Source organism: Oncorhynchus mykiss, chromosome 9, assembly GCF_057628025.1.
Source record: "Oncorhynchus mykiss isolate SJ-2025 chromosome 9, ASM5762802v1, whole genome shotgun sequence".
NCBI lineage: Eukaryota > Metazoa > Chordata > Actinopteri > Salmoniformes > Salmonidae > Oncorhynchus > Oncorhynchus mykiss.
This window is the reverse complement of record NC_143030.1, coordinates 53,183,147-53,202,153: the sequence shown is the minus strand read 5'-3', so window position 1 is coordinate 53,202,153 and position 19,007 is coordinate 53,183,147. Positions and strand designations below refer to the sequence as shown.

Here is a 19,007-nt window from a genome sequence, read left to right as displayed (position 1 = left end):
ATAGAAAACACTCTAAAGTTTCTAAAACTGTTTGAATGATGTCTGTGAGTATAACGGAACTCATATGGCAGGCGAAAATCTGAGAAAAATCCAACCAGGAAGTGGGAAATCTGAGTTTTGTAGTTTTTCAAAGCTTGGCCTATCAAATACAGTGTCTATGGGGTCAAATTGTACCTCCTAAGGCTTCCAATAGATGTCAACCGTCTTCTACTATAAAGGAGGGGGGAATGAGGGCTCTTTGAGTCAGTGCTCTGGCAGAGTGTCACAGAGTTAGCTCTCGTTCCATGGCTTTTCTACAGACAATGGAATTCTCCGGTTGGAACATTATTGAACATTCATGCTAAAAACATCCTAAAGATTGATTCTATACAACGTTTTATATGTTTCTACAACCAGTAATCTAACTTTTTGGAATTTTCGTCCGACCTTTCCGCTGGAAGCACGCGCGTTTCGATTTGTTTACCAAACGCCCTAACAAGAGGAGGGATATGGACATAAATTATTAACTTTGTTGAACAAATCAAACATTTATTGTGGAACTGGGATTCCTGGGAGTGCATTCTGATTCTGAATATTTATAATGCTATTTCTGACTAATGTTGACTGTGCAACATGGCGGATATTTATTTTGGCTGGTTGCATTGTATGCTTTTTCCGTAAAAAAATGTGAAATCTGACACAGCAGTTGCATTAAGGAGAAGTATATCTAAAGTTCCATGCATAACAGTTGTATTTTCATCAACGTTTATAATGAGTATTTCTGTAAATTGATGTGGCTCTCTGCAACATTAATGAACATAACACGCCAATGTAAAATTAGATTTTGGATATAAATATGCACTTTATCGAACAAAACATACATGTATTGTGTCATCTGATGAAGATCATCAAAAGTTAGTGATTCATTTTATCTCTGTTTGTGCTTTTTGTGACTCCTCTCTTTGGCTGGAAAAATGGCTGGGATTTTCTTGTGGAACTTTCAGTGTAAAGCATTTTTTGAAATCAGACATTGTGGCTGGATTAACGAGAATTGTATCTTTAAAATGGTGCCTAATACTTTTATGTTTGAGAAATTTGATTTATGAGATTTCTGTTGATTTGTATTTGGCGCCCTGCAATTTCATTGGCTGTTGGCGCTAGCGGAACCCCGTTCCCAGACAGGTTAACCACTAGGCTACCTGCCGCCCAGTACAGTGTTGTTCCCTGAGAGCCGTGTTGGTGTCGGTTTGTGGGGGAATGTACACGGCAGTGACTATAATGGAAGAAAATTATCTTGAGGGGTAATGTGGTCTGCATTTGATGGTGAGGTATTCCAGATCGGGACAATAAAAGGATGAGTTTCTGTACGTTACCCCAATCACACCATGAGTTTTCATGAGACATACTGCTCCACCTCTGTGTTTCCCGGTGAGTTTGTTGTTCCTGTCCGCGCAATGAATGGAGAACCCCGCTGGTTGTATGGACGGGGAAAATATATCCAGAGAGCGACACAATTCCGTAAAACAGAGTATGTTAGTCCTTTATGTCGCTCTGGAAGGAGATCCTCGCCCTGAGTTAATCTATTTTATTTTCCAGGGACTGAACGTTAGAGAGTAATATACTCAGAAGCGGTGAGTGGTATGCTTGCTTTCCGAGTCTGACTAAGACCGCACTCCGGCGGTGACGTTTTGGAGTATCTCCGGGATGAACGGGGCTGACTCGGGCAGTTCAAACAAAGGGACATTTCTGGTAAGGGAAGTCATGCCTTGTAAAATTGCTCATCAACCATACGGAAGCTGCCATCAGCGTCCCTTATGTAGGTAAGTGACCGTTGATCTAATATCAAAAAGTTATTTTCAGCTGTAGGTAATAATGTAAGAAATAACGCAACAACAAAAACCTACAATTTTCCTAGTCAATTTTAGTTATAACTTTAAATGTAGAGTTTTCCAAACTAACACCAAATGTACTTTGACTAATAAAAGAAAGTCAAGTCAACTTTACAGTTTCAGTACAACCTGCGATTTATAGTTGAATCAATTCATGTTTTGGTAGAGAACTTCACATTTTCAATTAATCTAATTTACTATCAAATTAAATAGACTATACCTGCATATACAGTACCAGACAATAGTTTGGACACAACTACTCATTCAAGGATTTTATTTATTTTTAGTATTTGTTTTTACATTGTAGAATAACAGTGAAGACATCAAAGTAACACATATGGAATCATGTAGTACACAATAAGTGATAAACAAATCAAAATATATTTTATATTTGAGATTCTTCAAATAGCCCCCCTTTCCCTTGATGACAGCTTTGTATACTCTTGGCATTCTGTCAACCAGCTTCATGATGTAGTCACCTGGAATGCATTTCAATTAACAGGTGTGCTCGTTAAAAGTTAATTTGTGAAATTTCTTTCCCTCTTAATGCATTTGAGCCAATCAGTTGTATTGTGACAAGGTAGGGGTGGTATATAGAAGATATCGCTATTTGGTAAAAGACCAAGTCCATATTATGGCAAGAACAGCTCAAATAAGAGAAATGACAGTCCATCATTACTGTAAGACATGGAGGTTATTCAATCCGGAAAATGTCAAGAACTTTGAAAGTTTCTTCAAGTGCAGATGCGTTATTTCATAGTTGTGATGACTTCACTATTATTCTATAATACAGAACATAGTAAAAATAAAGAAAAACCCTTGAATGAGTAGGTCTCTCCAAACTTTTTACTGGTAGTGTATGTAAATGTGATTTCATATACAGTGGAGCAAAAAAGTATTTAGTCAGCCACCAATTGTGCAAGTTCTCCCACTTAAAAAGATGAGAGAGGCCTGTAATTTTCATCATAGGTACACTTCAACTATGACAGACAAAATGAGAAAAAAAATCCAGAAAATCACGATGTAGAATTTTTAATGAATGGAGAACCCCGCTGGGGTGGGTGGGTGGGGTGGGTGGGATGGGTGGGGTTAAAGCTTAAGAGGGTGTGAACGATGCTGAATGGGTGTAGATAAAGAACAGCTCTCCAGTAGTAGTACCAAAACATTTTTAAATCCATTTCCTCAAAAGTGAGTTCACATGTTTATCAACTTTCAAAGCAGAATTACTTCCCCATTGTTCCTTAACTGTAGTATATGATATACCATTTTGTACCTCTGAGTCTCTACTTTTTTCCAATGTAAAAAACACAATTTCAATTTTTGCTACATTAGACCGATTTGAGCCATTCAGTCACATTTTTAGTCAACAAAATGTATGTTGCTTCAGTTTCTTTGACTTCATGGCTGTGTACTTCTACTTTGAGGAAACACATTGTTTTTGTTTACTCAACTGAATTATTTTTTTTCTCAGTGAGTCAACTTAACATTTTCCTAATTTTGTTGACTTGGCTTGATAAGATGAGACATTTTGACTGAATCTCAACTTTTATACAGTGCACAGGCAGACCAATTTCACTAATTGGTCTTTTGAGCAATCAGATCAGATCTTTGGCCAATACTTGGGCAAAAGATCAGAATTCGGCTGCCTAAACACAGCAAGACACTTTAAGACTCATGTCGAGCCTTGGCTGAGTTTGTGAGGTGTTACCTGGAAGGCACAGAAAGCTGTGCCACGGTTCTGTCATCAGTCATGAGTGTTAGAGTTTGGTTTGTTTCCCAGTGACGTCACAGCAGGCTGAGGTGGTTGGAATAAGAAAGACCACAATCCCAAGTGTTTCACACAGCATGGACTTCTCCAGAAATACAACCAGAGAGTTCCCTGCACAGAGGGACACCACTCATGTTAATCCCGGAGTTCCCCTACTATTCTGTGGTGCTCTATGCCAAAAACTAAGTAATACTGCACACGCCCACATACACAAACACATAAACACTGACACACACACACAAACATGCACGTATACACTGACAAACAAATATCAACAATTTTAGAGGGCTACTTTTCCACCACACCCAAAAACATCTGTGGGCAGCTGGTGGAGCAACTATCTGACTCTCTTTCTTTCTCTGAAGTGGTCAAACTGGTGGATGAAGTGTTATAGGGCCCTGCACTACCAAACAGCAGGAAGCTAAACTGAAAGGTCAACAGACTTATTAGTTCAGTTGCTTCTGAAATGGGAGTCACTAATACATCTCTGACACATGCACACACACCATTCCTTAGGTTGATAAACTGCCTCCCGTGTCCTGATGCTTGACAATGTCAGTATTTATGCCCAACAAAATAAAATGAGCGAAGACATTTGTGGCTGCCCTCCAGGTATCCTAGGCTACACATGGTTTGTTGCGGAGGAGAGTGTGTGTTCCTGCAGCATGTGTAATGACATCCCTATGCGTAGGAGGAGGAGAAGAAGTGAAATTACATGATGTAAGAAATGGTCATGTAGGGAAAAGAGAAGTGGAAAGAAAAAACTGACAGCTCTGGCAATGCAATTCTTATGAGTTTGGAGATTATGATAAGTTCTGTGGAAGCGCAAAATTCATACAATTTATGGTCCCATTCCATCAAGCTCCGAGCTCGACCTTGCTATACCATTCATTCTGAAGAAATATGTTGCGCAACAACAGCACCCTTAGAAGACAGGATTTCCTGTATTTGGATGCTGTTCTCTCAGTTTTTGTATATGACAATGATATGTGAGGATGGAAGTAGAGGGTGTGGGGACATTGCAAGGAGGGACAAGATTATATGTACTTTATAGTGCATTAATGTACAGGGATTGGACACATATCTTTATGCACAACCCAACCCCCTGAGACACACACATATACCAAGTGGTGGGAAGCAACCACAGTGCAGCAATTATAGGTGGTTAAGTGCCTAGTTTAGATGCACAACAGCAGGCGATAGAATTTAGGATAATGCCAGCAACCCTCTGCAATAAATCTTCTGAGCTAGGATTCTAACCAGCAACCCTCCAGTTGCTGGCCCGCTTTTTTAGTCACTAGGCTACTTGATGCCACAATATCACCAGTCACACACTTCCACAAACAACTGCAGCAGCCCATCACCATGACAACCAGACCACTTCCATCCAAGGACCCCTCAACAGTATTAGGTATTGCATCTCCAAAATATACCACCAGGTTGTCTCTCATGAGTGGGGAAATGAATGAAAATGTTCTGATTATTGGGTATTCATCTCTGTTTCTGTATCTCTCTCACCCTACTCTCCTGCACCATTTCTCCCCCTCTCTCTGTGTGTGCTGTGCAGTGACTAAATAGGTGCGTAAAATACCACTACTCCAGTGGAGGCTGCTGAGGGGAGGATGGCTCATTATAATGGCTGGAACGGAGTAAATGGAATGGCATCAAACACATGGTTTCCATATCTTTGATGTATTTTATACCTTTCCACTCATTCTGCTCCAGCCATTACCACAAGCCAGTCCTCCCCAATTAAGGTACGGGCCAACCTCCTGTGCACTACTCAACTGATTGTTGTGAAATAAGGAGGCGTTTCAAACCCACCTGAATCACTATCTTCAATAAGACAGGTGACACGATTGTGGTGCATATCTTCTCCCTTTGGGGCCCATGGTACTTCTGGCCCATGGTGAAGAGCATCGGAGAGGCCAGAAGGAACGAAGCCACCCACATCCCGCTGATCAGCTTCTTGGTGCGGCTGCGCGACATGATGCTCTTCGCCTTGAAAGGGTGGCAAATTGCCATATAACGCTCCACGCTGAGGCTGGCGATATTGAATGCTGTGGCATAAGAGCAAGCATCCCGAATGAAATAGTAACCTTTACAAACGACTCCCCCGAACGCCCAAGGGTGATGGACCCAGATGAAGTTATAGAGTTCAACGGGCATACTAAGGACAAGTATGAGCAGGTCGGAGACGGCGAGACTCGCTAGGTGGTAGTGGACAGTGCTTTGGAGATTTTGTAGTGACTTCTTGGTCAGCAGGGTGTACAACGTAACGGAGTTTCCTAAGCAACCGACCGCAAAGAGCGCGATATAGATCACAGTGACCAGGACTTTCGAGTAGATGTTAGTGTTCACGTCCAATGAGTCCTCCTCATAGAACCCCGATCCGTTGTCAAACAGAGAGTAGTTCACCAGACGCAGAGAGTAGTTGTTTCCCCGAGTCAGAAGTTTCTGAGCCAACGCGCGTAAATCTAGAAAGTCGCGCCCTGTCAGTGTAAAATTACCCTCCATATTGTGTAATGTAAATAATTGACTCGTAGAATCACTTGTTAAAGACTGCAAAATATTAAAATCCTGTTGAGAAAACACATGTAGCGTTAGTGAGGGAAGTGAGTTTGCGCGTAAAAGCAGCAAAGCGAGAGTGTGGATTAGAGCCCAGGAGGCAAGTTGTGATGATTTTATATCTGGCACAGGAGGAGGCGTGCTTTGACTCGAAACCTTGTACGATGACGCAGTGGCATTCAGTAAAAATTTTTTTTTTTTTTTTGATATATGCATTGATATTTCACCTTGAATACCTAAAGTAGACTTGATCATTATAAACGGATTCTTTCCACTAATGGCTTTAGAAAGTAGATAGCCTTCATCTATGTCTATAAATGTTGACTGAAATATCATTGGCTATTGGACTAATATATTTGTGGGGAAAAAATTGACATTGAAATGACTGAATGAAAATGACAAGTGATCTCTGGATTTTGATATGTAATAGTTTTAGAAAACTAGAGTGCTTGGGTGTGCTTAACTACTCTTCGTATCAGAGACTGTCTGTGTGTGTGTGTGTGTGTGTGTGTGTGTGTGTGTGTGTGTGTGTGTGTGTGTGTACCCAAGAGAAAGATTCATGATGAATGGTTACAGTAACTCACATCTGTATGGAGAGCAGCAGAGCAGAGGATAATGCCTAATCAATGTGAAATATACAGCAGCAAAAAAAGAAAATGTAAACAAAAAAAATGTAATCAACTAAGCAGACAATGATTGCATGCATTAGTTTATAGAGGGCTCTTTGTACAGCCTTATTGCTAATGGGATATAGAAGCACCTAAATCTTTTTGAATGGATTTTGTGTTGGAGAAGGTGCCGACTCCCTCTCCTCCAAGATATTTCTACACAGGGCCCCATGGAGAAGATTTAAGCTACCACATCCTTAGAAGCTTTCCACTGGGGACAGATGTCAATTTAGCGTCTATGGTAACAATGGCGCCGGAGAAGAAGGCTGACGTTTTATGTGTCCCCAACCGATTGTGTTTTCTGTTCATTTATTTACAACGTATTTCTTTACTTATTTTGTACATAATGTTGCCGCTACTGTCTCTTATGACCGAAAACAACTTCTGGACATCAGGACTACGATTACTCCCCACGGACTGGCAGAATCCTTGTTTTCCTTTAACAAGTCTGACGAACCCGACGCGAATGATATAGTGCTTTCTCGGGAACAGGCCCAGATCCCTGTGGTTTGCATGAAGAGGAGGTGGAGAAAAAGGGGCCAGAGGGCGGGCTACCTTCTGAGAATTCGTAGGCGATCGAATAAACCTCCCTTCCATTCTGCTATCAAACGTGCAAGCTTTGGAGAATAAAATAGATTACCTTCGCGGAAGATTAAACTACCAATGGGACATCAAAACTGTAATATCTTTTGCTTCACAGCATCGTGGCTGAGCGACGACACTATCAACACACAGCTGGCTGGTTTTACGCTGTATCGGCAGGATAGAACAGCGGCGTCTGGTAAGACAAGGGGCGGCGGACTATGTATTTTTGTAACTAACAGCTGGTGCACAATATCTATGGCATTGAGGAGTACACCCCATTAGTCATTGGCTTCAACAATAAGTGCATCGATGATGTCCCCCCCCCCACCCACAGTGACCGTACATACAAATCCATGGCATCCGCACTGAGCTAAAGGCTAGAGCTGCCATTTTCAAGGAGCGGGACTCTAACTCAGACACTTATTAGAAATCCCGCTATGCTCTCCGACAAACCATCAAACAGGCAAAGCATCAATACAGGACTAAGATTGAATGGTACTACACCGGCTTTGACGTTCGTCGGATGTGGCAGGGCTTGCAAACCATTACAGACTACAAAAGGAGGCACAGCCGAGAGCTGTCCAGTGACACAAGACTACCAGATGAGCTAAACTACTTCTATGCTCGCTTTGAGGCAAAGAACACTGAAACATGCTTGAGAGCACCAGCTGTTGCAGAAGACTGTGTGATCACGCTGTGATGACCCAAAATCTGGGGCGGCAGGGTAGCCTAGTGTTTAGAGCGTTGGACTAGTAACCGAAAGATTGCAAGTTCAAATCCCTGAGCTGACAAGGTACAAATCTGTCGTTCTACCCCTGAACAGGCAGTTAACCCACTGTTCCTAGGCTGTCATTGAAAGGCCCAGTACATCATTGGGGCCTAGCTTCCTGCCATCCAGGACCTCTATACCAGGCGGTGTCAGAGGAAGGCCCTAAAAATTGTCAAAGACTCCAGCCACCCTAGTCATAGACTCTTCTCTCTGTTACCACACGGCAAGCGGTACCGGAGCGCCGAGTCTAGGTCCAAGAGGCTTCTAAACAGCTTCAAGCCATAAGACTCCCGAACATCTAATCAAATGGTTACCCAGACTATTTGCATCCCCCCTCCCCCTCTTTTACACCGCTGCTACTCTCTGTTGTTATCATCTATGCATAGTCACTTTAATAACTCTACCTCAACTAACCTGTGCCCCTGCACATTGACTCTGTATCTGTACCCCCCTGTATGTAGTCTCGCTATTGCTATTTTACTGCTACTCTTTAATTATTTGTTACTTTTATTTCTTATTCTTATCCATATTTGTTTAAACTGCATTGTTGGTTAGGGCCTCGTAAGTAAGCATTTCAAGGTAAGGTCTACCTACACCTGTTGTATTCGATGCATTGACGAATACAATTTTATTTGATATTCCACGTCGGTTCAACATAATTTAATTGAAATGACATGTAAACAACGTTGATTCAAGCAGTGTGTGCCCAGTGGGTTGTGTGTAGATGATAGCTCTCTCTACAGGATACATTTTGGTGTTTTATTTTAAGGGGGGGGGGGGGGCTTTGATGAAATGAGAATGTTTCATTAAAGAAAGACCAAAAGTCTCTCTTTCTCTCTCAACCATTCTGAACGATGCGGCGGAGTAGGAGGAGCAACCCAGGGTGTGAAAAAAAATACAAATTTGACATTTGGAGCAACTTAAAAATGTAACTTTTCGAGAAACGTGGATAAAAGTCAGAATCTAAATTGAAATTGGTAAAACCGTGACATCTTGTTGCAAAGTTGATGATGACATAGGTGGGAAGAAGTGGGCGCTGGTATGCTCCACACATGTTGTTACAGGTGCATAACTCACACACTCTCCCCACAGTGTGCAGAGGTTAAAAAGAAAAACTCTTTCACAGCTGGAAACCATAAACGGTAGATTGCGCATAGTGAGTCGCCTGGTGATGATGACCCAAACGCAAAGAAAAGGAAAGAATGTCGCCGAGCCTCTGAAAGGCGATGGGATGTCGTATCTGCTGCTTTAGAGCCCACTGAGGCAGGCAAGTCTGATGTTGCACACAGTTAACCTCAGACACATCTCCACAAGTTGTTTTTAATACAGCATTTAAAAAAGATAATTCTCAGAATCCATCCTTGTTTATCTGCTTCAGTGCACAGTGAGCTATATTGTGTGGATTCAACACTGTAGCATTCATTGTGTGCTGGCTCTCAGCTGGATGGATGCTTGGCGTAATTTTAACATTGACACATTTGTCAAACTGAGAAGTTCTTGCTATCTGTCAATGAGGGATTCTTATCTTATAACCCTGTAAACTGACATTTGTCTGCTGAGGGAGATGGGGTTCTTTCTTGACTCACTCGCTGTCCTCAGGCCAGGCTAATCAACGGGCCTGGCTACGCTGGAGGGCTACTCTGCTCTGTCTGCAGGCTCCAGTCCCAGTCTGTCACAACCACCTATATTAATATTTACCAGTGTACTTATCTACAGTATAGCCTCTCTTCAGAGCCAGAAGAGCTCTGCTTAACAGCTATTCATGGCTCAAGGCTTTGTGGATGAGAAAGACAGATCTTGATCTAATTAGCCTAGATGTAATAATTGTATGGTTAGTCACATCTATATTAGGTTTTGATTGGCCAATGCTTGCTAAAGTGAGTTTTTCACCCACCTCTTCTTATTCAATACTTCATATTCCTGAATGAAATTTGGTACCTCAGCTGAGAACTCTTTTATCTAAATGGTCGCCAGATGGAGGCACGATCCGTTTACTTGCAAAAGGGGGGTTGAAATATTAGCATTATCCCACAGGTGAGATCTCAGGAGACATTTAATAAATTCCATGCATTTGTCAACAGTGACACTCGAATAGCAGAGAAAGATTAAAAATCAGAAGTGCCATCCATTTCAATATCTGAGAAAGGTGTTGTTGATGATATTAAAACATATATTTACTCTGCTATCTTTTCCATAAAAAAATGAAGGAAAGCTGACAAATTACATTTGGAAAGGCAAATGATAATGGCTAATAATGCATTTTTGTTGTAAGGAGAAGCAGAGCAAGATAGACAGAATTGGGATTACAGTCTAAGTCAAAGTGAAAATGTAGCATGTCTTGATTGCATATCTATTTGATCTACATTACTAGTCAAAAGTTTGGACACACCTACTCATTCAAGGGTTTTTCTTTATTTTTTACTATTTTCTACATTGTAGCATAATAGTGAAGACATCAAAACTATGAAATAACACATGAAATCCTGTAGTAACCAAAAAAGTGTTGATGAGCCTTGACATATTTGGAATGTGTAAGAACCGACGCTGGAGTAGAGAAGCAGGTACGGAGAGTGAACATTTAATATTGCACAGACAAGGACAAGAACAGCGTTAGAACCGGGTAACACAACGACAAACAACAATTATGTTGAAGCGGGGAACAACCTCGGGAACAGACAGATATAGGGGAGGAAATGAAAGCAGGTGTGCGTGACGAGGGAAACAGAATCGCTGATGTGCGTGACGAGGGAAACAGGTGCGTATAATGATGGTATTAGGAGTGCGTAGTGCTGGGCAGCCTGGCGCCCTCGAGTGCCAGGGAGGGAGAGCGAGTGCAAGGAAGGGAGAGCGGGGGCAGGCGTGACAGAATGAGTAGGTGTGGCCAAACCTTAGACTGGTACTATATACAGTACATGTATATGTGTATTTAAAAAAAAAAATTAAGCCATCAGGGTATGTTGTAGTATGATGGTTACCTTAGCATTGTTACATGAAAGAGTGGTGCGAATATCATGCATGAACTGAACTTCATGTTTTAGGAAGAAGAGTCCACACAACACCTGTGTACTGGGTCTGCTGGTCAGTCAACTGAGATTACGATACACAGATGGAGAGCGGAGCATGGCAGATTATGAAGGGGAGTAGTCCAATAAAGACATAGTCAGTCCATAACAGTTCTACATCTTACAATTTTCACAAGGATTTTGATGCATATAGCCATGGCTAATAAACTACACTGACTCCTCAAATGCAGCTGCAAATTGGTATTGGACTGAAAGACAAGATAAGATAAGATAAGTCGTCAGAAACCTCAGACAGCAAAGAAACGAAGGCATCTTCACCAGAGACAGGTATGTTTATAAATGTAAACTAATGCAAACATTTAAATACTGTACAAGTACAAAGTTGACACTTATTCCCCAGATTTTAGAGTGTGCTTTTTCAGCTTTGATAATCAAGTTTGTTGACTAATTTCACAAGCTCTGGCCAGTTGGTCAAAAGAACTCTCTGCTGAAGAGAAGCAGCAATTTGCGGGGGCAACTGAAGGCATGGTGTCATGACCCAGAGGACCCTGATGCATTTTTTATAACCTCCCCACCCTGGCGCTCCCCTGAGTTTGAGGACCTGATTAGGGCCAAGCAAGCTTATGGGCAGAAAAAGCGCAGTCAGAACAAAAACAGGAGCAATTCTCTACCTCCATTGCAGCCCTACCCAGAACATCTGATTGTTCAATAGACCACAGACAGTCACCTGCCCATTAGAGAGTATTTTCAATGACTATTCACACCTGCTCTGAATAACTTTTTTGCACTGACTCCCACTCACCCTTACATACAGTGCCTTCAGAAAGTATTCACACCCCTTGACTTTTTTCACGTTTTGTTGTGTTCCAGCCTGAATTTAAAATGTATGAAATTGAGATGTTATGTCACTAGCCTACATACAATACCCCATAATATCAAAGTGGAATTATGTTTTCGCAAAAGTTTACAAATTAAATAAAAATGAAAAGCAGAAATGTCTTAAATCGAAGTATTCAACCACTTTGTTATGGCAAGCCTAAATTTGCTCAACAAGTCACATAATAAGTTGCAAGAACTCACTCTATGTGCAACAATAGTGTTTAAAATAATTATTTAATGACTACCTCCTCTCTGTACACCACACATACAATTATCTGTAAGGTCCCTCAGTCGAGCAGTACCTTGCAGAGAAGGGCACCCATTGGTAGATGGGTAAAAAAAAGCAGACATTGATTATATCTTTGAGCTTGTTGCAGTTATTAATTACACTTTGTGTAATGGTCTGGGTGTAGCTGGTGCAGAAGAGTCAGGCGCAGGACAGCAGAGATGAGTAACACAAGTAACTTTACTCAAATATTCCAATAACATGTCGTAATAGAGCGCACACGATAACGGACTGAACATACATAAAACAATCACACACAAAAACCATGGGGAAAACAGAGGGTTGAATAATGAACATGTAATTGGGGAATTGAAACCAGGTGTGTAAAACAAAGACAAAATAAATGGAAATGAAAAGTGGATCGGCGATGGCTAGAAGGCCGGTGACGCCGAGCGCCGCCCGAACAAGGAGAGGGACCGATTTCGGCGAAAGTCGTGACACTTTGGATTGTGTATGGTACAAAGATATAGTCTTAACTCAGTTGCCGGAGAGGAAGGAAACCGATTTAACCAATGGTGACTTTAAAACAGTTACAGAGTTTAATGGCTGTGATAGGAGAAAACTGAGGAGGGATCAACAACATTGTAGTTACTCCACAATACTAACCTAAATGACAGAGGTAAAATAAGGAAACCTGTACAGAATAAAGATATTCCAAAAACATGCATCCTGTTTGCAATAAGGCACTAAATTAAAACTGTAAGAAATTAACATTATGTCCTGAATACAAAGAGTTATGTTTGGGGCAAATCCAACATAGCACATCACTGAGTACTACTCTTCATATTTCAAGCATGGTGGTGGCTGCATCATGCATCACTGGGCAGTGGCAGTCAGTGACGTTTAAAATGAGGGAGGATGATTTATTTTAATATCATGGCCTTATTTCTATTACAGCATATTGGATGACTTATTCATATTCCATTCACCCAACTCAATATCAATAGGTTTAGGCTACTACATGATAGCAGAATTTTCTCTTTACCGATCATGAGGTTGCTACAACCTAGCCTATGTGTGAAAGTTTACAACGTAGGTGCACAGGTCGGGAGAATTTTTGAGTAATCAAGGTGACAGACAGTGACGCATTCAATAACGCCTTGCACACTCTTGCTTGCATCTAGCTGATCTAGGGTGTAATCAGTAGTCCAACAGTTGCAAATTAGAGTTTCTATTGGACAAATTCAGGTATGCGTGTTCAGTTTGCTTCCGTTTAAGAAAAAAAACATTTCAACAGAATTGGCGGAAAGAATACACTCCTAATCACTCGCAAACACAATTCACTTTCATAGCAGCCATATAAAGACAGCTTGATCAATTTACTTGATCATCATTACTACGCGCTCTCCTCCACTCACATTTTCCCTTTGCTTATGGACTTCAGTGCACAACACATCAGCTGTCTGTGGCCAGGCAAAAATAACTTTCAGAGCCAAACGTTCATATCATGACTGCTAACCGCTACACATTTTTGTCACCTCATAGTCAACATAGCTACTAGAACTAAGTCATTAGTAAACCCGCTACAATCATGGAGTACAGTCAGACAGCAGTTTAGCAGTTACAGTGGTGGCAATAAATTCATTAAACCAAAATCTTACCTTGACATGGAAGAGTTCCAGTGTTGGATAGCCTTAGCCAGCTAGCTAACATACTGTAGCATCCCTATTTGGTTGAGCAGCGTGTTTGAGTAGGCTAAACTAGTAGGCTAAACTATACAATCAAATATACAGTGCATTCGGAAAGAATTCAGACCCTTTGACTTTTCCACGTTTTGTTATGTTACACCCTTATTCATTCTCCCCCTCTTCAATTTACACACAATACCCCATAATGACATAGCAAAAACAGCTAGTTTTTTTTGAAAATGTATTAAAAATAAAAAACTCATCACATTTACATAACTATTCAGACCCTTTACTCAGTACGTTTTTGAAACAAATTTGGAAGCGATTACAGCCTCGATTCCTCTTGGGTATGACGCTATAAGCTTCGTCCAAATCATGAGGTCCTGAGTGCTCTGGATCAGGTTTTCATTAATGTACTTTGCTCTGTTCATCTCCCAGTCCCTGCCGCTGAAAAACCGCTCCACAGCATGATGCCATCACCATGCTTCACCGTAGGGATGGTGCCAGGTTTCCCCCAGACGTGACGCTTGGCATTCAGGCCAAGGAGTTCAATCTTGGTTTCATCAGACCAGAGAATCTTGTTCCTCATGGTCTTAGAGTCTTTTAGGTGCCTGTCATGTGACTTTTACTGAGGAGTAGCTTCCATCTGGCCCCTCTACCATAAAAGGCCTGATTGGTGGAGTGCTGCAGAGATGGTTGTCCTTCAGGAAGCTTCTCCCATCTCCACAGAGGAACTCTGGAGCTCTGTCAGAGTGACCATTGGGTTCTTGGTTACCTCCCTAACCAAGGCCATTCTCCCCCGATTGCTCAGTTTGGCCATGCGGCCGGCTCTAGGAAGAGTCTTGGTGGTTACAAACTTCTTCCATTTAAGAATGATGGACGCCACTGTGTTCTTGGGGACCTTCAATGCTGCAGACATGATTTGGTACCCTTTTCCAGATCTGTGCCTCGACACAATCCTGTCTCGGAGCTCTACAGACAATTCCTTCGACCTCATGGCTTGGTTTTTGCTCTGACATGCATTGTCAACTGTGGGACCTTATAAAGACAGGTGTGTGCCTTTCAAAATCATGTCCAATCAATTGCATTTACCACAGATTCCAATCAAGTTGCAGAAACATCTCAAGGATGATCAATGGAAATTGGATGCAGCTGAGCTCAATTTCGGTTCTCACAGCAAAGGGTCTGAATACTTATGTTTTCTGTTTTCATTTTTTTTATAAATTTACCAACATTTATAAACTTGTTTTTATTCTGTCATTATGGGGTATTGAATGTATATTGATGAGGATTTTTATTTATTGAATCCATTTTAGAATAAGACTAAGGTAACAAAATGTAGAAAAAAGGAAGGTGTCCAAATGCTTTCAGAATGCACTGTAGCCAGCTCTCTCACTCTCTCTCTCTTTTCAAGATACAGAGGCAGGTAGTCTAGCAGTTAAGAAAGTTGGGCCAGTAACTGAAAAGGTCGCTGGTTTAAGCCTGCAAGGTGGAAAATTCTTCCGTTCCACCCTTGAGCAAGGCAGTTAACCCCAAACAGAAGCTGTTCCCTGTGCGCCGATGACATGGGCTTCAATTAAAGCAGCCCCCCGCGACGCTCTGATTCAGAGGGGTTGGGTTACATTTTGGTTGAGTGCATTCAGTTGTGCAACTGACTAGGTATCCCCTTTCCCTACTAGTGTTTTATTTTCTATAATACATTTTGTAAATGTTATAATTTTTCTTCCAAGTTGACATTAGAGTATTATGTGTAGATCAATGACAAAAATGACAGTTAAATTAAATTAAATTCCACTTTGTAACACAACAAAATCTGGAAAAAGTGAAGGGGTGTGAATATTTTCTGAAGGCCCTGTATGGCTAGCTAACTTGTGTCTATGTGCAACATGTAAAGTTAGCTAGCTAAGATACAAACTATGTTACTAGCAATGATCTGCAGAAAAATGGCATAAGGAAACTTTTATCTAGCTAGCTAGCTAAATTAGTTGTTAATGTTATCTGGCTCAAAACTACCTGGTTAACATTATTAAACCTTTGTGCACCGACGCAAAAGACAACTAACTAACTACCTACCGACTATGAGTGTCCCAAACACGCTCTCCTGCTTGACAGCATAACCAGAGAGGAAGAGGCGAAGTGAGTAGGTTTACAGTCAAAATCTGTCCACGATAAGCAGACCAAAAAGCACATTGCCTGCCTTCCTGCCGTTGGGACAATGACTCCCATTGTTATGGCGGAAACTCTGCCATAACCAACCAGCTGACAAAAGTGAATCCAGCAAGGCTAATGAGTCACTTTCAGGTCATGTTTTTTTGGGGGGTCTTCAGACAAAGCTAATATTTCACTTTTAACATATATTGTTTTGTATTAATACAGTATATGTGTCACGTCTGCTCCCACTCTTCCCCCCCTGGCGCTTGAGGGCGCCAGGCTTGCCCTGCATCACGCACTCCTTCCATCCATTACACACACCTGTCTTCCCTCGTCACGCGCATCAGCGATATTGGACTCACCTGGGCTCTCTCATCACCTGTTATTACCTCCCCTATATTTGCCAGTTCCCCTGCTCTGTTCCCCACTTCTGCATGGATTGTTTTTAGTTTGTGTTACTCGTTTGCTGACGCTGTTCCTGGCTCGTTCCATGTCCATTCTATATTAAATGTTTTACTCCCCATACCTGTTTCGTCTCTACCGCATTATTCCATGTGACAATATGATGTGTCAGCACACAACTCATTAAACAAGGCAACACCTTTTACCTCACAATTTAAAGTTGCAATATGTAGAAATTGTTCCGCCATTTCGTAGTTGCTAAAACTTAAACATTTCGCCTAATTTCAGTTTGTGACAAAATATCATAGTACAATAATTCTCTACTATACTATCTAAACCGCTGTGAAATATTATTTTCCATAACCAAAAATATTGTTGTTTCAGCTGGTGTACAAAACCAAAAGTAAAAACATAACTTAAGAATGGTAAGCATAGAAATAGCGCATATAGAACAGATCTACTCCTTCTTAGACTAGAATGATATATCTATAACTCACATTTTTATGTGAATTTAGTCAGGTCGGACAAAAAGTTACATATTGCCACTTTAAATTCTTACTTTACTGTAGAATGAAGTAACACCAAAAGACCATGATTTAGATGTTTCTTTTGTTGATAATAACATAAGTTTAAATATGTGCAGAAATACATGTGCCTAGAACTTGCAAAGTTCTAGTGAGCTATTGACAGGGTAAAATGTTTGCTTTATACACTCCACCACTACAATTCTTAACCCATGTTTTCATATTTTGAGAACACAGTTATGATGATCAGATTTGCCAGATCATAGAAGCTACCATAAAGTGTAACAAGAAAAGGGTTAACAATTACTATAATTGATCACTGCTGATGGTAGTAATTGTCTAACCAAAGTCTCTCTGTGTTTTGTCAGGATAGCACACCCATATGTCGCTGCTCCTATTACGGCACCTCGAGCAGTCACTTTTAACATTTAGGTTATGTCTGATTGTAGAGCTGCACCTCCCTGACCTATCTGCGCGCAGCCCCTCACTCTTTCCACCATACACATGGACAGAGGAAATTGCTCCCCTTGTATATGTTCTTCTCGCCACAGCCTGTAGAAAATCTCCTGTGAGCATCTGCTCTGCCTACACTCTGGCCTCATCAATGTCTGTCTGCTCCTCTCAATGTTTTATCTTGCTCCTCTCTGATTGTTGTCAGCCTTCTGGAATATCTTGTTATTTTCATGGCCATATCCGCCATCCGTTTTCTCTCACCATCCCATCAACCTTCTCTAAAGTCTTTACTCAAACTTTTGGGATTTGCATATGAACACATGATCTCCACCATATCCACCACATGATAATTGTAGAATAGTAGAAAGCAGATCATTCAGTCGACGTTCCTACCGGTACTAGACTATGGTGACGTCATCTATATGAATGCAACTGCCACTTTATTAAAGCTGTTAGATGCAGTTTAAAGGACACTTACTTTTATTACGGGCGACAGGTTTAGTACTCATCACTGCATTCTCTACCAGAAAGTAGGTTGGCCCTCTCTGATGTCACATAGGTCGAAGCATTGTGTTCTTTTAATGTATAAAGCTCTTTTACAAAAACGTCCATATTACCTGGTCACAAGGAATTCCTTTGGTCACTGCAGTTAGCCAAAAAAGCTTTTCATTTTTGTACACCTCACTTGTGCACTAATCATAAAATGCTCTACAATTTGATGTATTGGTGCCTCCTATTTCGGTTAGGCATTTCATATTCGTATATTTTATGTGTGTATTTTTTGTATTGAAAAAGAGAAAAAAATAGACCTCTGTCTCAATATGATTCCCTGTCAAAATGAAGGTACAGGGTAGTCTAGTGGTTAGAGCATTGGACTAGTAACTGAAAGGTTGAAACCCCCAAGCTGACATGGTACAAATCTGTCCTTCTGCCCCTGAACAGGCAGTTAACCCACTGTTCCTAGGCCATCATTGAAAATAAGATTTTTTCTTAATGGACTTGCCTAGTTAAATAAAGGTAAATAAAAAGGTACAAAATATCTACCATGGCAGCTAGAGACAAACCGGGGAATGTTTTCACTCTCCCCTACGAACAGTTCTACAGGTTTTTTTCAAGGCCATCTCTATGGGTAAGCCACACAATTGTTTATTTTCCTGACTCATTCTTCATTGACTCATTGCCACATTTTGTCTCTCCTATCATGTCAGTGAGGAGATCCCCACCAAAATTGGACTCTGACCCTCAGGCTCATTCACTTTGTTTTGCATGTAATTTAAATAGCTTTCGTTCAACAGTTGCACTTATTTGTAGGGCCGGGACGATACCAATATTACACTATATGTTCCATGGAAAAAATGAAACCACGAAGCAGACCAAACTCTTTGATCCTTTAAAAACCTGATGTTTGTAAAATAATGTGTGCTTAGAGATTGGA

At 41.1% G+C, this 19,007-nt stretch overlaps 1 protein-coding gene across 2 annotated transcripts in view; it reads right to left on the bottom strand.

The window, feature by feature from the left end:
- ntsr1 (neurotensin receptor 1 (high affinity)) overlaps positions 1 to 6,307 on the bottom strand; it is a 52,557-nt gene extending 46,250 nt beyond the window's left edge. For both annotated transcript variants that reach the window (XM_090184468.1, XM_021615974.3), the window contains exon 1: positions 5,461 to 6,307. In XM_090184468.1, the coding sequence (XP_090040594.1) occupies positions 5,461 to 6,153 (693 nt within the window). In that variant the 5' untranslated portion in view covers positions 6,154 to 6,307. The remainder of the gene's footprint in view (positions 1 to 5,460) is intronic.
- Between the last annotated feature and the right edge of the window lie 12,700 nt (positions 6,308 to 19,007).